The following is a 23,601-nucleotide window of genomic DNA, read 5'->3' on the forward strand; positions in this document are numbered from 1 at the left end:
TGATGTCCGAAAATCCACAACAGCGCGATTTCTTAGACATTTTCTGCCTCGCACAACCACTCTGTGGAACCAGCTTTCGCCGGCGGTTTTTCCGAACCGATACGACATGGGAACCTTCAAGAAAAGAGCCTACTCCTTTCTCAAAGGCCGGCACTCACTATCTATACTAATTTTATAAGTGTGAAAGTATCTATGTCTGTCTATCTGTCGCTCTTTTACGACCAAGCCAATGAACCGAATTTGATGAAATTTGGTGCCAAGCTAACTTGAACTCCAAGAAAGGACATGGGCTACTTTTTGCCTCGCATATGATAACCAACCCCTAAAACGTGAACGAAGCCGCGACTTACCAATAGTTTCTCATAAACTGATCAAGCATTTCGATATGACCAGACGGACTTTGGGCGAAGAACTAACACTGTTAACTTTCAAACTTCAGTCTGCTACTGAGGTTATCTGGACAGAAAAACTCAATAACTTTATATAGCCCTAACTCCGACTTTAACATAGAGCGTACAAGATAACCATCAATATAGTACACTTAATTCCATTAATTAATGTTAGCGTGTTAACGATAATGTCGTCCTGACCGAAAACAGCCAAGGCAACTAATGTCAAGAGAGGCCAGAAAAATATGCGGGATATATTATAGCCAGTTTTGAAGTTGGTGATGGAGCGAAGTATCTGATACGACTAGAAAAAGTGCATTTGCAGAACCAAGATCCTTACTTGCTTTTCAAAGCTCGGAATTTTAAGCATTTCCAGATATCCAACTGTCGATGAAAAAATTTTAACTGATCAATCCAGTAATGTGCTATTGGACCGAACTAGGATTTGAATCTATAATGTCAGAATTTACGACCACAATTAGCGGTATAAGAATAAATGAAGTAAATTGTGAACGGATCAATATAAGTCGTTTAAAGAAAGAAAAATGAAATCCAACCGAGATGAATTTAAGACTGATTGAATTGATTGAATATATAAATGAAAGCAAAATATGCCAAGTGGGTTCTCGACATATTTTAATATTTGCTTCGACAACTTTTATTCATATTCTTTTCCGATGTTAAATATTGTTATTTTGGGCCAGAAGTAATAGCGCAAAAGTCTTCACTGAAACAATTACTTATTAAAGAATATCTAAAGAAGCATAACTTACGTTTTTTTAATGAAACCTCAAAAAATTCTTTATTTGATTTAAATTAATGTAGTGTTTAAATCTTAGTTTATTACAAACCATTATTTTAATATTATATTTATGTAAGATTTGATATTTAAGGCTATGGTATTTTATGATAATAAACATGAATGCTTTGAGCAAGCCCGTTTGGGTAGCCCCTTATCAAGGCCATAAGACATTCTACCGTCAACAGTAATCGGTATGGTTTTGTTCCGGTTTGAAGGATTAGTAAGCCAGTGTTACTAAAGACTTAGGGGATGTAATTAATATCTTAGCACCCAAGGTTGGTGGTGCATTGGCGATATAAGGAATGGATATTTTTTCTTACAGGGTCATTGTCTAAAGGCGGTGGTGACCAACGTACCATCATGTGGCCCAATAGACAGATACCATAAAGAAAGAAATCGCCAACTTTTGACATAAAAGCAGCATTTTGCCTAACGGTCGTTGAATAGCACGTTGCACGTATTCCGTAATGATACGATTACTATTAGAGACTACGAAACACATGAGCTAAACTAATATCATATTATTTTTCACATTCTCTCACTAAGTATCGCGTATATGGTTCGCCTTAGAAATAAACGGCCGTCGTTACAGTCGGTCGGTGCACACGAAAATTCTTTCATGTCTATTCAGACGCTGGATTCTAGAGTAGTTTGAACTGTGCAGTGAAAATAATCGCTGTAGTAAACTACAATTGTCGACTGGCCGGTTGCCAAGCCGTCGCAGCTCAAACATGGTTTCGTATGTTACGGCGCGATAGAATTAACAATTTAGCTTTTCATCGACGATTCTCATGTCATAGACAGCTAGCTATACAAATAAAATATTATATCGACAGGTATTGTTTGTTTTTCAACGTTTTCCGTTCGTATAACTTTTTTCAAATGTTAAAATCTCTTTGTGAATGGTCGAATGAAGCCATTGTTGGAGGTGATCGAAATTTAAACGGTTTTAGTTGTTAAAACATTTTGTTATATTAAATGGAAAAGGTTATATTAACGTATTATATAGAACTAACAGTCGACGTTTTGCGCCCATAGAAAACATAAGGTCATTTTTATTAAAAAAACGAGTATGATTAAATTTCGTGTCTCACTTTGACCAAAAAGTACCATTGGAATTAGTTTCCATTTAGAAAGGAAATCTAAAAATATTTTACAATGATCACTTTTAGTACTTTTCAATATACGAACTCTCTTAATCTAATATCTGTTTTTTTAGTTTAAGCCCTGTTTTGATGGGGAGACATTTTATATAAATACATAGATTCTTCAAATATTGATAGCTTTTTTTCAGTCTTTATAAAATATAAAGTCTGAGTCAAAATCTTCACTTAACACAGAAACGTTACAATTGGTTATTGATTGTCAAAAGCTACCACCGGTTCGGAAATAAACACCTCGGTCTTGAAAAGAACCGGCGAAAGAAAATCAGCGGGAAATACGAAAATTGTACATAGAAATAAATAGGTTCTTTCTTTTGCACTGATGGAAACTCCAGTTTTTATTAGGATTTTCTAGAATTGAAACCATAAATGTACAAGAAGCAGCGCAGGTTTCGTATCGCTTAAACAAAAAATACAAAGACGTATCACAATATAACCAATATAAATAATAATAATAGAATACAGAACGAATACCGGCATCATTCAAATGGCCTCAATCCCATGATACTCTCCGACCGCTCTTAAGAGAAATTGCATTCTTAGTTTGTTGTTGACAGTGTAATATGAAATATGTTGTCGAAACTGCATTTTCAAGCTTGGTAGTGCTTACCATACGCCTCTAAGTTCGTTCCTGCGCACTCAGAGTCATATTAAACTGATATACGATGTTAATATTAGAATAACCTTTGTTCAAAACTTACATTAAAAGAAAAAATTTTGAAAATGTAAAAATAATAGTCTGTATATAAGATTCTTTGCTTTTGAGGTTTAGAGTTTATTCCAACATTACTGCTATGAGTATCTGTCTGATAAATATGTGAAAGAAATTTCATACAAGAACCATTATGATATTTTCCTGTGACTAGAACGAGATGAATTCTAGGCACAAATAAAAGTGAAAAAAAGTAAAGTTTAAATAAAACTAGTTATTACGGATTTTAATCGCGTATATTAATTATTTTGGAGATCCCGACGTTTCGAGCACTTTACAGCGTTCGTGGTCACGGGTAGACTAAGGTGACATTTGTCTATTTGAAGAACAAAGGAAATATTATTAACAACTACCGCCAACGATTTCTCAATTGGTATCTTGAGTAACGTTCCGGTTGCACGCAGAAGGCACTAACTGTATCTTTAGGTCTTGCAGTCAGCAGTTGGATTTGGGATTTTAAATTTTTAATAAGTGGATCCCAGGTGTTGGAAAGTCTCCAACCATCTTCTCTATTGAAGTTCGGATGTTTTTGAATTTCAATAGCCTCGCGTATCATTCTAGGAATGAATCTGTGTTCTTTAGCGAGGATCTGTGGTTTATCAAATCGGATAAAATGGTTAGGTTTATCCAGAGCATGTTTACAGACTGCAGACTTTGAACAACGCCTATCCTTGACATCCTTATTATCAAGAATCCTGACAATACATTAAGTCACACAGTTTATAGGAAACCCACACACGCCAACAAATACCTCAATGGTGACTCGCACCAAATGTGTAATAATTGCGAAAATTTAAGACAACAAAAAGTAAAGTAACAGCCTGTAAATTTCCCACTGCTGGGATAAGGTCTCCTCTTCGATTAAGGAGAGGGTTTGGAACATATTCCACGAAGTTCCAATGCGGGTTGGTGGAATGCACATGTGGCAGATTTTCGAAGAAATTAGACACATGCAGGTTTCCCCACGAAGTTTTCCTTCACCGTCGAGCAAGAGATGAATCATAAACACAAATGAAGCAGATATATATAGTGGTGCTTGCCTGAATTTGAACCTGCAATCGTCGGTTAAGATGCACGCGTTCTAACCACTGGGCCATCTCAGCTCTAGGCACAAATAAATAAACGATAAAAATTAGGCGCTGGATCAGATTAATTTCGCAATCTATATAAATAATAAATAAATATGAGACAACATCACATACATTACTCTGATCCCAATGTAAGTAGCTGAAGCACTTGTGTTATGGAAATCAGAAGTAACGACGGTACCACAAACACCCAGACCCAAGACAACATAGAAAACTAATGGTAATCTACATCGACTCGGCCGGGAATCGAACCCGGGACCTCAGAGTGGCGTACCCATGAAAACTGGTGTACACACCACTCGACCATGGAGGTCGTCGAAATGAAGTTTAAATGAAGTTCCACGTCTTTTAACTATTGAGTCATTTGGTGCTGTTGCCAATTATATCGTTGATTTAAAAAGAAATAAACACCCCCATAGGTTTGATTGTAAATTGGTTTTACTAAATTGATTATTTATTTATACAGATAATACAAAATATAGAAAAAATATAGTGGTTTCATAATAATAGGCAACTTTCCTTTGAGGTACGCTCGATTCACTCTTGACCCTTTTTTCCGCTAGCATTGTTTGAAAATACGTTGCCTACGAAAAGAATAAATGAAAACACGTTTGGCCCAATGCCAGCCATAGCGAAGACAGCGAAATTCATTCAATTCCACCAATTGACGTATTTCCATGAAAATTAATTTAAAGATGTTAACGAACTCACTGGATGTTGTTCCGAGTTCCGGGCTTTGACGGGATTAAAACGGCCCGCCTCTGTAATTACATTTACTGTAACCCTCTTACATAAATATTTAATGTCACTGGGATGTTTACAATTTGTAGTAAAAGTGAATTTTAAATATTAGGCGTGAAATTAGTTGTATGTTCTCATTACTTGCTTATACATCACCGTAGGCTTATCCTTAATAATGTATCACTAGAGTAAGCATTTGACTAAAATAAGTAAAATCAAAAGGTCTTGTTTAATAGTAAAATAGTATAATTACTTAACTACATTCAAAAGCGATTATTTTGTTGCGAATAAAAAGTTAACTTTTCGTCAATATTACCTGAATGAGATTTTATTTTAATATGGAATAAATATTGAGAAATGGTAAAAGAAAAAAGGTTTTACTTAATGGACGATGCAATCACAAAAGCATTAATATATACAGGGAAAGAAATATTATTACAAGAAATATTTGACCATTGAAAAGTAAAGGAAGTTTAAAGTATTTTTTTAAACAGTACATTGAACAGCTAATATAAAGTGTCATATATATTATCCTCATTAACAATGTCAAAGCAAAAATAAGGTCTTGTATTCGCAAACATGAAATAAACATTAAAACGATGTATATTTAAAAAAAAGGTCACAACATAATCGGATTAAGGCTTTTGTATAAAAGAATAAGAAAGAGCAACTAAAACTTATGTAAAAGTCGTACAACTTAAAATCCAGTGACTATTACAGACGGGAGCATATAAGACCAGTTGAGCAAAGGCAGCGTGATTAGCATTTTTATTACAACTGTAAAGAAGCGTATACATTTTCTGAATATTCATGTAAATTCTTGATTCTATTTCGCAATAAAATTCTCAAAGTTTCTTATAGTTAGTGAATTATTGTATGACTTTTCTCAGTTCAACTTATACTTTTAAACTTGAGTAAGGGTATTTAATCAATCAATTCTTTCGAACTAGTCGATCGCTATAAATTGAGATTTATCTATGTAAAAATTGATGTTTAACTGCTCGACACCGTATGAGCGATCGCCACGGAGTTGGCTCATGCATGGCTTTTATAATGGAGATATCTTTTATAATTTTTACTCTGTTTTAACTTAGTAGAAAATGCTGCATATACTCATATACCATTAAGACTATAGCAATGAAAAATTATATGCATAAGGGTTGAAGTGTGGAGACTATTTTCTTTTCTATAATTAAACATATTTATACGGATATAGAGCTGAGATGACCAAGTAGTTAGAAGGCGTATATCTTAATCGATGATTTCGAGTTCAAATCCAGGCAAACACCACTATATATATGTGCTTAATTTGTGTTTATAATTCATATCGTGCTCGGCATTGAAGGAAAACATCGTGAGGAAACCTGCATCTGTCTAATTTCAACGAAATTCTGCCACATTTGCATTTCACCAACCCGCATTGGAACAGTGTGTTGGAATATGTTCCAAAACCCTCTCCTTAATGACTGTTACTTTAATTTACACGTTTTATACGGATTTTATAAAAGCGAAAGTAGCTGTCTCTTTATCAGTTATCGTTCACGGTCCTACTATTGAACCAAATTTAATGAAATTTTACTGTGGTGTTGAAAAACCCCAAAGGATATGACATGGTTAACGTTCATTTTTTAACCTAGCCGCTGACGTCCGACACCTAAAACGTTTTTTACTACGTTACACAGTCTGCCAGTAGACAGTTTTTACATGAGGTTTATTTTCTTACACACGATTAAACTGAATGCTTCATTGCATTCCATATCTGTTACTATACAGATCATCCACTTTTATAATACATCTAATAAATAACTCAACAGACTAGAAATCTTCTTCTAGCCTAAGTTAGACGTAAGCTGAACTCTAAAATAGTAATCTCTAGCCTAAGTACTAAAAATTTATATTAAAATACATTATAAAGAAAAAAAGAAATGAATTAAATTTTCTTCGACTTAAACTCTACAAGAAGAGATCTTGATGATTTAACAAACTTTCTTTATCTCCTTCTTAAAACTATGTAAGGATTTCATTTAACAATGTAACTATTACAGTGCTAACAAACATTTTATACAAATCTATCGCAAATAAAATTGGAATTTCCGCGAGCAAAGCGAAATGAATTCAACTCATTTAATAAAATCAACAAGGAAGTTTCTAGCGAACAGTTGCGCAATTAGTTCTCCGACCGTTTAGTAATCGAAATGCAAGTTAGTCTTTTCTACGTCTCGTTCTTACCCGAAACGAAACGCTTTGAATTTTTTACAAATAAATTGAATACGTAATATACGGATATGCATTCAAGGATTTAGGAGCCTAAGTCAACATTACTTGGTATATCGGCTTCGTGCACGCTTGAGTACGAATTATCTATATCTAAACTAATATTATAAATGAGAAAGTAGCTTTATCAGTTTGTCGATCTGTCGCTCTTTCACGATCAAACAAATAAACCGAATTTTATGAACTTTGTTATGAAGCAAACTTGAACTCCAAGAAATGGCATAGGCTACTGTTTCTGCATAACACTTGACAACTAACAACCTAAACGCGAGCGAACCCGCGGGCGACAACTAGTTTTATATATTATGTTGTACCATTGAACGACATACTTCGTATTATTGTGTTTTGATATCAATGATTGAGTCAAGTCTTATCAATTTATAACATCTAATGCCTGTTCCTTTTGTATTACAACCTTCGGTCAATTTTTCCAAACTGGTCTCATTCAGCGCAGCATGTGATTGAAATATAAGAGAAACAACAACAACAGCCTGTAAATTTTCCACTGCTGGGCTAAGGCCTCCTCTCCCTTTGAGGAGAAGGAACATATTCCACCACGTTGTTCCAACGCAGTTTGGTGGAATACACATGTGGCAGAATTTATATGAAATTAGACACATGCCGAACACGAGTTGAATTATAAACACAAATGAAGCTCATGAATAATCAGTGGTGCTTGCTTGGGTTTGACCCACAATCATCAGTTAAGATTTATGCGTTCTAACCGGGCCATTTTGCCTCACTGGGCCATCTAGCCTCAAGAGAAACCAATAAATCAAATTTAAAATATTTTTTATTTAATAGTTTATATAAGTACTATTGAAAAATAAATCGTAAGCAAAGATTTTGAAATATGAATTCTACCAAGAAATAACTACAAGACACAAAATACATATCCTATAAAAAATGATTTGTATAAATAACACGCAACGAGTTAATATCTACGCGAGATCCTAATTATGTAATTCATGTTTGACAATATAAACAACACAAAGCTTTAATAATATGATGATTTTTAGTACCTTAACACTTCTTCGACGGTAGTATCGACAATAATTAATTAACCGGCAAATATTGTAAACGTGAACACCATTTAATGGAACTCATAACGTACTTTCTCTAGAAACGCCTTCAAGTAAAAACGTAATACATGAAACGAATAAAAAAGCGTACTTCAGGAAATAGTGATTATGTTGAAATATATTAAAGTATTTAATTTATTTTAATTACCTTTTATGTATATCCAATTAACCACGAAACATTATTTATCATGATAAGATTAAATATTTTTAAAATCTTAAGCTAATAAATGATTGGTCAAATTTTCACACTAATTAGTTTACAACATTTTCAAATCGAAACATATTTTCAATCGTTTTAAATACACACGATATTATGCCAAGCGATTTCATTGTTGTATGCTGGTGCTGTAGTAATATTGAGTTAGTCAATTACCATACGTTAGTAATAGATGCTCCACGTGGTTGCACCTTCGTTAAACGTAGCGTGATATGGTATGGGCATATAACTCATTGTATTTACTAAACATTATAGTTATTTTATTTGGAGGTAGGACTTTGTGCAAGCCTATTTGGGGAGGTAGCGTCCACTCATGAAATATTTTATCATCACCAGTATTGTATAAGCATTGTCATCAGTATTATTGTGTTCCGGATTGATAAATGAGATAGTATAACAAGCATAAGGAACGTCGTACCTTCCAACAATGGTGGCGCATTGGTATGCTGTAAGAAATAGACAATGTTGAGCAGTGAAAGTTGCTTACAATTAGGTAGACCACTTATTTTTTTTATGGTATTTGTTGGCGGACGAGCATATGGGCCACCTGATGGAAAGTGGTCACCATCACCCATAATGACGCTGTAAGAAATATTAACTATTCCTTACATCGTCAATGTGCCACCAACCTTGAGAACTAATATGTTATGTCCCTTGTGCCTGTATTTACACTGGCTCACTCACCCTTTAAACCGGAACACAACAATACTGAGTACTGTTATTGTACATGAAAAAAATCTTCAACAACTAAAGCTGCTTGTAATTAAATTAAGTAACCCTTCAGATTTCAAATACTAGGATTATAAAAATATATATGTATAGATTTTACTTTAAGAGAAGTATCTTTATTATCTGTTGCTTTATTATTCATGTACAAAATGTATGCTTTGAAGAAATTAAAATAAAACTAATGAAGTACGCAAGAGCAGCCTGATCATTTGTAGCCGTTTAATCCAAATGTATTCTTTATTCCATTTGAAAAAAATTGATGATTTTTACAATATTCTCTGTCGTAGGCTGCACGTGTCTATTCGTATCACAAGGATCTTCACTTTCAGAGAGAATACAGCCGATAAAAATAAAATCGTTTATTCTTGTCAAATGCACGACGATAGTTTAACGCTGGCTGCTATTTTTATTTTTTAATAAAATAACATCTACATAATTAACCGACTACAAAAAAGGAGGTTATCAGTTCGACTGCATTTTTTTTAAATAATACGAGAACAATTTAAGGAATATTTCTTTTTCATATGAACTCTTATATGACAATATACTGTGTCAATCACGGGAATCGTATCGCTTCTTTCTCTTGATTGGCGAGGAACGAGCGTGGCTGTCATCAGCTCCAAAAATAACAATAATTGTAAAAACTATATACGTATTAATGAGTAAAAAAGGAAGTTGATTATTAATTTGAAGAGGAATACGATTTTTTTTTTCTTTTTAGTAGATATAATTTTGTTTTGTAATAGTATATTGTTTGAATTTAGTTTTTTTCTTTGTTAAAGTTCTTGTTTAATACAAAAATGTTTTTAATGTAATGCCGAACTGAAAAGCTACAAAAACCATATCATACACAAAACTTATATCAAAATATGATTATAGTATACAATGTCACCTGTGTTTTAAAGTTTCACTCGTTTTAAATTTAGAATATTAACGTGATAAGCGTGACATGAGTTATCTTGTAGTGCTTTAAGCTGACCTTAAAATAAAAGTAACATATTTTAACATTGTTATTTATTGGATAAATTTAATCGTGTAGATATTGTTTAATTTAATGTAATTTTTTTTATGGAGTAGGTTTGCAGACGACCATATGGGCCACCCGATGGTAAGTGGTCACCATCACCCATAGACAATGACGCTATAAGAAATATTAACTATTCCTTACATCGTCAATGCGCCACCAACCTTGGTGATGCTATGTCCCTTGTGTCTGTAACACTGACTCACTCACCCTTGAACCGGAACACAACAATACTGCGTACTGTTGTTTAGCGGTAGAATATCCATACAAATAAAATCACGATAGCTGCTCATTTCAAAACAAATACATATAATTTTGTAAGAGACGTATTATTGTGTTCGTTTGAAGGAGGTTATGAATTCAGAGATTATACTGTTTGTATGTTACGTGATATCTCCTTCAATTATTATCATAGGATTTTACGATACATAAAAGGTGGTTCCATTAATAACATGAAATCTATTGAACAATTCCACCCCCGAGCTAGAATATGGATGAAAGGCTGCGAGTTCGGTACTTATATCATTTAAACGGCGCTGCTTTGTTTGAGCAGTACGTTAAAATATGGGTAAAGCCTTCTTTACTTTCTAATATAAAATCTGATATTAATCCTTATCGTTTAATAATTATCGTTTTAAATTTTTAATTGATTTTTATTTTCAACTAGCGGTCTGTTTCGGCCTCGCACAAGTGGAAATAAGTTTTTCTTTATATTTTTTCCTATAATTTATATTTTTGTTGCTTTTTTTTCGACATGTTTATCAATTGTCGTTCTATTTGAACTTACTTACACAAGAACCTTATCGCATTATATACCTAAACCTTCCTTATGACACCTCTGTCTATTAGTGAAAATCGCATGAAAATCCGTTCAATAGTTTTGGAGTTTATTGCGAACATATGGGCATACAAACGCGGCCGGGTGACTTTGTTTTATATTTATAATATGGAGTTTATAAAGCTTTGAAATAGTTTCCGGTTAATCACTTTAATCGCTATAAAGATTTTATTTTACTACATTTAATATATTTTTTATAAAAAAGCCACGCCACATTCGACAGCATTCAATCTAACAAATCTTTCCTGTTTGCGAGGTCACTGACCCGTAGCTACTGCTACGAATCATTAGGCCGCATTATGTTGAAGCTAACAGAATTATATCTTGTCTTGAATTAGTTAAATAAGCCTTTTAGTATGATTAAGGCACAGCTCACTGGTGCTAAACTAATTTGAAAATGACTAAGCTATTTTTTTTATCATAATTTTTTCTATGTCGTCTCGTAAATTATACTGTGTTATATATGTTATAATCTTACTTTACAAACACAAATATCGCAGGGAAATCATGTGTATCCACCCTTATTGGAGTAGCGTTGTGGAATCTTTCTTCCACTGCAATTTAACAAGCGAATATCTGTATTTTTAAATTTAAAGTAACAGCCTATAAGTTACCCGCTGCTGGGCTAAGGCCTCCTCTTCCATTAAGGAGAGGGTTTGGAACATATTCCACCACGCTGTGCCAATGCGGGTGGAATGCATATGTGGCAGAATTTCGATGAAATTAGACACATGCAGATTTCCTCACGTTGTTTTCCTTCACCGCCGAGCAAGATCTGAATTATAAACATAAATTAAGCACATATATACATATAGTGGTGCTTGCCTGGGCTTTAACTAAAATTATAATATGGATATTTTTTTTTGAGGAGCATCTAATATTTTTAGTAATATTTATTTCTCTTTACAACGTGTAGACTGTTTAGATAATTTTTAATGAGAAATAAATGTCTCTTGTGTAATGTCAATATTAAATAACTTCAATTTTATTTTATCTTTTGGTTAAAATATATCATTTTAGTGGTATCGCTTGGGGAATACATAAATTTATTTTGGAAATCAAAATGTGCGAGTTGATTAATTGGGAGATTGGCAACGTAGGTGCAATACTCAAGGGAAATAGTAATCCAACACTATCACAAATAATATTAACGTTATTTTGAAATGTAATATCACTTTATCTTTCATTATAGTTTTTAAGCTCTTTTGACATTAAAATGAAACTATTCAAAGGGAACTATTTAAAATTAATAAAAAAAAAATCGTTCGATAATTGAACTGTAATACTATATTATCAATTTGAATGTTCTATCGTTTAAATTCAAGTAATTCAGTCGAATATCTATGCAGATCAGGCTACCTAGCGATACCTAACAATTTAGGTAATGCAAATGGATAACACCAAAACTTCTTAAGCGTCTGAATAGTAATAGTTTTGTAGTGCAGCTTGAATATAATTATATTAGATTAAGAAGCACATGCAAAAAACTCATTTATTCATTTTAATATATGTACTTATGAAAATAACTTACAATACGTATGATAATGAATAAGACAAATGACAATGTACTAATGTTATAGATTTACATACGTTTTTTTTAGTTAAAAATCCGTGTTTAAACAATATTGTATTATTTTTTTCTATATTCGTTTTTTCTCATAATTATAAAGTACTTTTGTAAGTTTGTTTGTAGTTTTATCTAAATTCTGCTCTGTATAAACCCTTTTCTTCGAAAGACTTCGTTGTAGTGCCTCAGCACTGGTTTTGCTAGGACACAGGTAGAAATTAATAAAAAACAGCGGTTATAATCTTGTACACTTGGCTAAACTGAAGTTATTTTTTTCAACGTTTTATATTACATTTAAATGAAATTCTACTTTTATCACACCTAGACAAGTTTCAAAAAGGTTACAAATAACTTGCAGGTGATAAATTAAATAGTGTTTCCATGTGTGTAATGCACACATCTTAAATAAAAGGTTATAATATAGGATATTACAGCTAAGATGTGTTTATTTTACACATTTGTATATAAGAGTGTTTCAAATTTGAAAATGGAATAGATATTCGCATTTATAATCGTATGTATTAAAATAGTGTTCTATTTTTAAATTAAAACATCGAAAAGCCAAAAGCTTAATGGTGGAAGATAATAAATATTTATTGTTACACAACACACAGATACACCTCGCGATAAAATTTAAAATAAATCCCCATCTGATTTATTAAGGGGCACATTGGAAGTTTTTAAACGAATGCGTTCTATTTTTCAGAATCCTGGCACGAGTACGCGGTACCGTGAATCTTATTTTATGAACGAGTCTATTAAAACTTACATCTGTTTTGGCTCGAATAACATACTACTACTCTTGACAAAATTCATAGACAAATAAAGCATTCAGTTTCAGCGACGACGGTTTTTAATCTTAGAAATGTGCTTCTATTTTTAGAAAAATATTGCAGCTTTGTTTTTCCTCTGACTCACATTAGCGAGTGCAGTGGACAAACACTTTCGTTTTAATTAAAAAACGTCACAATTCATAAATACATGACATTTGATTAAAACAAACTATGTCTGTGATGCCTTTGGTTTCATTAAGAAAATATCTGAAAGTCATGTCATTTTTTTTAAATTGCTTATTCTCTATTTTTAATATACCTACAATGTTGCCAGCTTCCGGTAAAATGTTGCCGTTAAAAGGATGAAGATTGTTTGAATAATGTTTCTCAAATACTGCTATATTTCTATATAGGATCAAGAATTATATATGTATATAGATATAGATTATTTAAGTACGTTTTAATGGATTGCATATTAAAGGTAAATCATGACGAACGCATGGTCATTTGTACACGTAACACCCAACATAACTGGGAAACAGCAGTACAAATAATCATTATTTGGTGGTACAGTAAAGCGTTTTTTTTATCACAGATACACTTTAAATCGACATTGTTTTTGTTTAAAGATATAGCAGAGGAGACTTTGTAAGAATCGTTTGAAATTTGTTATGACTTGATTGACACTTCTGATTTTTGGCAAATAATTCAATTTGTTGCATCCTTTTTCTATCTAAAATATCTCGTGTAAAATAGTTCGTGTAATCTTTATCGAAAACTACTTTCGAAAAATTCGCTGGTTAGTATATTTACAAATTTATAGCATGTTTGTAATGTTATGTTTATATATTTCTATTACATACTTAAAGACATAAACGTATTCGTAATAAATAAGCAAAGTACATTGACTAATTAGAGGTACACTTTTTGCTCCTATGTCTATCACAATTTTTTTTTATTGAGATCAGTATATTAAACTATGCATGTCAAGGCAACTTTCGTCTTATACATATCGTAACAACATCAACGTATATCCACCTCTTAATATTCTAGCTGATCCTCTTCAATATACGAATCTATAATCCATTTCTTGCAATTAAAACTTATCAAATTATAATTAAAAATTTATAAGAGCATCGGCAAGTCATCTATGAAATTAACGTTACAAGTCTGTATTAAAATTTGCATTCAAATGAAATACAATAAAGAAAACAATCATTCCGTTAAAAATAATTCTTATATGTTAAATTCGACCTTATTTATGAACAATAGTTTGGTTTGTTAGGTTAATATTGGTCACATGTGTTATTTGTACACTAAATTAGACAACCTTATTGGATCGGGGTACAGAATTACAAATTATAGCTTACTATGAGGAAGGGATTTTCTCGTTCCGTTCGACCCTAATCAATTATTAGCGCCTCTATTTATAGACGTTGTTATAAATTTTACTAACATATCGCGTGTATACTTCATTAATCCTATAATGCTTCATACTTTGATGATATGTGTTTTTTAAGAGATATTAGCAATATGCTTTATGGCCATCACAGCCCATGAATAATAACACTTTAAGAAATATTAAACATTTAGTACATTGCCTGTTCGCAAACAACCTTGAAGTCTAAGATAAGTTATAACTCAACAACAACGGCCTGTAAATTACCCACTGCTCGGCTAAGGCCTCCTTTCTCTTTAAGGAGAAGGTTTGGAACAAATTCCACCACGCTGTTACAATTGGCGGAATACACATGTGGCTGAATTTCTATGAAATTAGACACATGCAGTTTTACTCACAATGTTTTCCTTCATCGTAGGGCACGAGATGAATTATAAACGAATATTCAGTGTTGCTTACCTGGGTTTGAACCCGCAATAATCGGTTAAGATTATGTTCTAACCACTGGGCAATGTCGACTCTCTATAGTAACTCGCTCACACTTCAAACACGGAAATATCAATACTATTGTTTTTTAACAGAAAAATATATGTATTTGAGTAGCTGGTACGTATCCAGATGGACAGCCCTACTACCGAGTAAATTGTTTCAAATAGTTATTAAAATGTAAACTAGTGTAGTAAAATATTATTCGTATTCAGCTTTATTATCATAGTATTTTAAATAGTATGACAATACAGGTCAAAGCTATTAAATATTCCCAATAGATGATACCAATTACGTAATTCGTAAGTCATGACCTAGCTATATTTTATTTCAATTCCCAACAAAATTATTGTTTCAAAACAATGAATTGTTCTTATTTTAAATTTATTTGAAATGTTGATAAAGTTTGAAATTATCGAAATTATAATTTATATTATAAAGAGTAATTTAAATAAGAATCGAAGTATCAAGTCAAGGCAGCAAATAAACAAGGCAATGAGTTAAATAAAAAACTATCATATTAATAGTACAATCAAAATATGCATTATAAATATTTTACGAAGCATCATTTCAAATATGCATAACTTGGTAATTCCCACTGAATTAAAATATAAATATTTTTTTATCATAGAAACCGACAATTTTAAAATACATACAGAGATAAAGACCACAGTTCGCACAGATAGCCTTTGTCATTTGATATCATTAAATTAAAACTACATAATAAAATATAACTAATCAACAAATACATATCATAATAATTTCCTTCTCGAAAGACTCAGATGTTAATTTTTTTCTATTTGTATTTTAAATTAAACTTTTTGCATTTGTTTTTATATGAATTTTATACAATGGCAGTGATCTAAGTAATTTATATGCAATGGTGACTTACAGGGGCTTTTTCTCGCCCTTACTATTATCCATTAAGATAATTGAAATGTATCTCTCCCTTCCTTAAAGTCCGTCGTAAATAACTTAAATATTTATACACGTTACAAAAATAGACGAACACGTCACATGTTTCATGTAATAAAAATCCTTTTGTATTAATTATCTTTTGGAAATCATATCATTAATAATAATGTTCCTGATGATTAATAATAAAAGATTACGTTCGAATAAGCTGCAGACATTTCGTTTCGGTATTTTGATGATAACTCGGAAACCCCTTTTTGCCGCGAGAAAATATTCTTTGTGCTGAACTAATATTACGTAGTGGTAAAGATTCAAGATTTATTTAATGTCTGCTACTTTTGTAGCGTCCGCATAATAATTTAATAATAAAAAGAAACAAGGATAAAAATTACCAAATAACACAGTTAATAAATGCTAGTTATATAATTGCTCACAAAAGTTTTTTTTTTATCTTAATATCGGATACTATCGTATATTATACTTGTACTTTTAAAGATATATATTTATCAGTCATGACTAGTTTCCGTAGTTTTTATAAAGTTGGCGTAAAAACAACCTTCGTAATAACTTGAAATGGTTTCATTAAAGTACTTAAATTTTCCAGACACTTTGGAGAAAATTAGCTAATTAATAATTCACACGCCATTTCTTACAATCTCTTAAAACACGCCTAAAGTGGAACGTAAAAAAATAATATTTCTAAAGGTTTTTACTTTTTTTCACCCTCCTATTTCACAGGTAAAGACACTTACCGCATAACGCTATGAGCGTTAAAAACTTCATTGTCTTGTTTTTGGGCACTGATCGCTTTACATAATATTTATCGTTCAAACTTCACCAGCACTTCTGTCAAAGTTAAAAACTCAGCAGATACAAAAAAAACTCACAATAAAGTCTTTTTCTTATTTTCATTTTTATTATTACTGGCACACAACATAAAATTAAAAAAAAGTCTGAACCATTTGATAGAACGCGCTCGATAGTTCAATATTGGAATAAATAAATCCTGTTGACATTCACGCGTTGTTTACAAGTCACCGGACGCGTCCGTATTCCATTATTGAATGGCATGGAGCGAGGCGTTCTACCCGCAGTGGGTCCGTTCGCCGAATGTCCTTGGTTTTCCCGCTAGGTTAACGTCATGCGCAGTACGAACTCTCCGAAAGGGTCCTTAAGTGGATTAAGTTTTTAAACTTTGACAATTGATAAAATGAGATCGAGTTTGCAAAGAGGTTGAATCGTTAAGTGAAAAGTTTCAAATAAGCCATTTTTTTCTTTGATAAAAAAAAAATATACCCAAACGGCGATCCTCTCGTCCCTCTCTTTCTAGTTATAGATATTGCAATACATGGTTTGATGTAGTGTGAATAGAGAACATTAATTAGTTTGCGGAGTAGCGGCTGCATCCGGTGGCTGATAAAGCTACCCAACAAATAGGCATCATGTCGGAAGGGTGGTTGTGACGCGTTCAGTAAATACATTATAAACTAGTGATAAAGTTAAGCCACTGAAAGCCAATTTGCAAACTCCATGCTTGCTTTTATGTTATAACCTTACGACATTTGAACAATATGTAAACTCGGTCGAATAACAGAAACTTTGACATCAAACAAAACTTTATAATTAATAATAATTAAAGTTTATTTCAATATATTTCTTATAGTTTTATTCGAAAATACCTTTATATATAATTTTCTATAACATGTAAATATTTATTTATAACCCTCTGCCAAGAATACGTATGCGTATTACATAAATTTGTACAAATAAAATAATAAGAGAGGTTCTCTAATTTCGCCTTAAAAATATCAAGGAACATTACATTAAAATACGAATAAAAAATGTGTTACATGTATATAAATACTACAGTTTATATGTATTATTTTTAATACATATTAAAGTAGCTTTTAACTGTATGTGTTCAACATCACTTGTTCCTATGTATTGGATCAAATATCGCCACAAAATTTTCATCCGATTAAGTTAATTTTGTCCACACTTTTTGTATGTAGCGATGACAATACTTTTAACAATCTAATAGTTCACTAAATAGCTTAATTTAAAAATAAGAATGCTTTAAATTGTTCCCGTGGTTGAAACACGACAGTTTAAAGAAAAGGTTATAGGTTCAGTCTCGAAAACATCGTGAGGAAACTTCTATATGTCGCATACAAAACTGCAACAGATCTACTACGCGTGTACCACAAAATTACTTGTAAATTACTACTAAATACTACTTTATCCTCAAAAGGATAGAAGGCATTAAATACAGCGGTGTGATATTTACACTGTTACATTATATACTTAGATGTCTTAGTTAATTAGTATAATTATATAATAGTGTTTATTACAACCGACAAGGTAAATAAATCATTAAGTAAAATAAACGTCATACGAAATAATCTCGAACAACAGACTACAAAACTGTATGCAAAACAAAGATAAACTGTTCGTAGTGATATTATTACTCACCCCGAACGATACAACGGTCCCACGATTGAGGGTGTTGAACTTTGACAGGGCAACAAACACCGACAAACGGGTAAAAGTAATTTATTCCTCATGCGTCATACTTTCAACCCCTGGCAAACTTTGTCTACACTCACGCATGTATTACCGAAAAGCCAAACGTGCGATATAACTGAGCAGAAGTTTAGTTTTTTTTTTACTGACGCTCGATATGTGAAAGGGGAAACAAAGCTGCAGTTCGAAATAAATTATACTAGTTGTCGCCCGCTGCTTATCTCGCGCTTTAGGGTGTTGGTTGTCATGTGTTACCCAAAACAAGTAACCTATGTCCTTCCTTGAAGATCAAATTTGCTTCATACCAAATTTCATCAAATTCGGTTCAGTGGTTTGGTAGTATTAGCGACAGTCAGACAGACAGTCAGTGTTACTTTCACATTTATAATATTAATACAGATTAAACCGACTTTATGTGTTTATTTATAGACGTGAATCGTCTCAAATACTCAAATGATCATTATGAAATTGCATTCAAGTTGACAATACCCGGATTCCATTAAATAAATTGGAAACAGTATTTTGTTAAATAACGATAATTGTTGATCTAATGTCATATGAATGAAATTATGTCATTTAGTACACAACTCCGTATATCTATCGTGACTTTTTTTACTATTGGGGATAGTTACGATGTTATTAATAGTTTTATAGAGTAATAAAAACGAGAAGTGTAGAAACATTAATTAATTTTATACTTGGTTTACTCATAACCTTTTAAACGTTATCACAAAAGCCCTTGGCCGAGTTTATTTTTGGATAAAACAAGCCCATAATCGTTTGCATTAATTAAATATACAACAGTGAAATTATTCGATTCACAGTCAAGCGCTTCCCGAAGAATGAAAATATTTCATTAATTATTAAATTTTGTATGAAATTTTATAAGATTTATTTTTATTCCTCCTCTTTTGTTGGATAATAATGTTACGGCTGATTTTTGAACAATTTAAAGCGATAAAGCTTCCGATAAAGAACATATCGCAAACAATTATAGCGCTATGAATACAGAAAGGCCATTGAATATTGTTTACCTAGAACAAAAATTTGGACTCAATCAAACTTCAATTAGATTAATAAGTAATGATAAAATTGGAGAAGATGAAATCCATACATAAATATTGATAATTTGTATAAATTACATTATAGTTAATTTGATATCAAGTCTAAACAAATATTATTCAATACAGGATTCCTATAGAATATTATAATTTCTTAACGATGTCAATAATCCAACAATACTTTTAAAGCAAATATCTCAGATCTGAGAAGAACCGATAAAAAGAACTTAGAATAATGTTCTATTCATAACACAAAATTATTAATTAATAGAAATAAGTTTTAACAGAATCAGATAATTATCAATGTCGAAAACTTAACAAGCGTCTAAAATGTTGACAGACAGCTGCTGTCAACAAAACGAATTCCTCTGAAGTTTAATTAATCTATCGAAACGCATATATCTGGCATGCGTTAATTTAAATTATTTTTTTTTAAATAAAAACTGGGACTTCATTGGTTAATTATATAAGAAAATAATAATATTATTTACAATTTTATTTTGTGTACCGTTGCATAACATTAAAATTAAATATTTTCTCAGTTATAATGATATAGCTTTTTTGTTATCATTGAACCTGAATTGAGTGATGGCTCAGTGGAACAAGCTATCTCAACTAAATATCTATTGCCTGCATTTGAGCAGCGTGGTGGGTTGAACTCCAAATCTTCTCATTGAAGAATAGGTCTTTGCTAAATAGGTGAACGTTTGTGGACTGCTACTGACTTACCAACTATATCTATTTTCTTGAAATTATTTGTAATTCACTCGTTTCTACAACGATATGTAACTATTTTTTCTGTAAAAAATCGGAAGTGGCACACACGTTTTTAATACTTAAATGGCTAAGACTTAATAAAGTTTTATTTTATATATTAGTATAATAAAAAAATATTTCTTAATTGTATATCCATTTTCAAAAATTGGCCAAATGGTTTATGTCACCGTTAAAGATACGTGAATAGCGTATTTCACCGGTCGTCCTTTTAACACATATCGCGAGACACATGTTGTATCACGGATGCATGTGCTCTGTTCCTTTATTTACGCGGTACGGTAAAGTGCACTTTCTAGACGTAATTGCTATATAATCAAATATTTTTGATTTTCTTTAACTTCTTTATAATCAAAAATATCACAATCTTATTTTAAGGTTAAAAAGTGGCCTATGTTCGTTCTTGAAGTTCAAGTTTGCTTTACACGAAATTTCATCGAATTCGATTTGATTTCACAATTCGACAGACACACAAACAGAGATACTTTTACATTTATAATATTAGTATAGAAGTATAGCTGTAGTATAGTAAACGGCTAGAATTTTTTATTTTCTCAAAATACTTACATTTAAATCACATACAGAGAAAATTACAAAATAAGTAGAAAAAAGAAGTCGAATAGCTACGCTTACTACGATTGATGTTACAATAACCTAATAATATTCGTTACAGTACAAACAAGTGTGGATATTTTGCGATGTAAAGTAAGGTAGTCTACAAAAAAAATTATATGCGTGAGTTTATATAACAAATAATAATATAATTCTGGCAGTTTTTTGGTTTCAGATTTGAATTACTAAACAATTTAACATATTCAACACTCACTTAAATCATCAACATTTTGTAGATACACATTCGATCCTTACCACAAATTAACTCTTGCTAAATCTTTAACAATTAAATTTATTATTTTTGAATATTATCATCATCATTGGACTCTGGTTTTTAAGTGTACTACTCGCAACGATTTTATTACCACACCAAAGAACGAATCGCGAGTATGATTCCATCCACCCTGAAGGTCTTTCAAAAAAGAAAATAATATAAAGAATTCACAGAAACCACATAGCGTAGATCTTGACGGAGATGACATTATAAAATAAGTACATCCATACTAATAAATATAATAATGTAATATTAGTTAAGTCATTATTATCTTAAGATAACCACATAAAATAACACCTTGTCGTATTCTACTAGCGAGAAGAGAGCTGATTCATTTTACGCCCAAAGAATCAGAATTGCACTTCTACGGAATCAAGACTTGCATAGTAGCTATGTTTCATTCACAGTGGCTAGAACACGTGCATCTTAACCGATGATTTCGGGTTCAAACTGAGGCAAGCACCACTGATTTATTTATGTGCTCAATTAAAACATCGTGAGGAAACCTGCATGTGACTAAGATAACAGATTTTTTTCCACATGTTTATTCAACCAACCTGGAACAGCTTGGTGGGATATGTTCCGAACCTTCTCCCCAAATGCAAAAGAGGCATTAGCCCAGCAGTGAAAAATGTATAGGTTGTTGTTGTATGTTTAATTATGAATTATTATACGTTCAATTTAATTTATAAAATGCATTTTATTAATAATAATCGCGATACTAATTATTTATCAATAAATAGTTTACAACGATATATAATATGAATTACTTATCGGAAAGCGTCAAGAAAGCTATCTTTCTCCCACAGTGACATTTTATCGGCTATCAAATCTTCCTACAGACACAATCCAATTATACGACACTCTTCGACCGGACGAAAAGTCGTTGACGCCGCCGCATTCTGATACTATAATTTTGATAGTTATTATGTGATAAAATCTTATTTATTGCGAATGATGTATTTGTCACTCGTAGAGGGAAAATAGCCGAGTAAAATTATATCCAATTTTGTCACAATGGAATGGAATACAATTCGATAAACTAATATCACTTTGTATGTTATATGTTTTGAATTAAAAAGGATTATTTATGTTGCATTTTGAACGCGTATCGCGGCTGTCTTGTGCACTACATGCAAGCGCAGATTTGTCAGTGGCTTGCCGTGTTCTGAACGGGTAAATTATAGCTTTTCTACAGCGCGGCAACTTGCTATACAACGAGTAAATGGAGCATTTAGCTCTAACTTTTCTGTGAAAAGTATGCTTAACAAAAAATACTATTTAAAAATACGCTAATACTTTATGTTTTTAAAAATATGTATATGTATTTAATATACAGAGTTGATAACACTTCTATGAAATACTAGAAGTGATTTAAGTTTTATAGGTTATACACATTTGATTGATTTACTATGTCATATTGGTTATCGTCTATAGTTACTGCATTGATCCTTGGCGTAGGTGAGATTACTTTTTTTTATAAAATAGGTAGGTGAGGGCTATTTATGGCTATGTTATAAGTTGATGGTGCAAGGTCGGGGCTAAGCCAATGAACATCGTTTCAGATCCATGCTCGATCTCATGCCAGTGATTTCAACGCGAACCACCATCCATTCATCATAAATTCAAAGACTGACGACGAATTAAATGTCTTTAGAATAAATATATAAATAATTACTTAATATGTCGTGGGATTTGGTAACTATGTCACCAAAAGTAACAGATGATAAGAGAAGGATTACTGTTTATATTTTAGATCAAGTATAAAACCAATCAATTTAATTATAACAATATCCATATTGTAACCATATCATGTACTTATTAAATACAATTAACATAATCTAGAAGTAAATTCTTATATGAAAAGCTCGTCGTATCGTCGTATTATATTAAAAACTCTAGCTGTGCACGCGACTTCGTGCACATTTGAGTTTACAAAACTGTTATCATTAGAACCTAAGTTGAGTAACTTAGCCTAATTGCATCATCTTGCCAGTGAAAGTCTCATCAAAATCTGTTCATCTGTGTATGTGTATACATTTAGTTAAAAGCGTTTATTTCAAAATTACAAACAGACACTCCAATTTTATTATATGTATACATATAACGACTTTATAATATTCATTAATGGTAAATGAAAAAGTTGAACTAAGGAAAA

At 31.8% G+C, this 23,601-nt stretch overlaps 1 protein-coding gene across 1 annotated transcript in view; it reads right to left on the bottom strand.

Moving 5' to 3' along the window:
* The window catches only part of LOC124530010, a 77,064-nt gene extending 59,769 nt beyond the window's left edge, over positions 1–17,295 (bottom strand). The window contains exon 1 of the mRNA XM_047103983.1: positions 16,952–17,295. Coding sequence (XP_046959939.1) covers positions 16,952–16,982 — 31 coding nt within the window. The 5' untranslated portion in view covers positions 16,983–17,295. The remainder of the gene's footprint in view (positions 1–16,951) is intronic.
* Positions 17,296–23,601: the final 6,306 nt, after the last annotated feature.

The sequence above is a fragment of the Vanessa cardui genome, chromosome 5 (genome assembly GCF_905220365.1).
Source record: "Vanessa cardui chromosome 5, ilVanCard2.1, whole genome shotgun sequence".
NCBI lineage: Eukaryota > Metazoa > Arthropoda > Insecta > Lepidoptera > Nymphalidae > Vanessa > Vanessa cardui.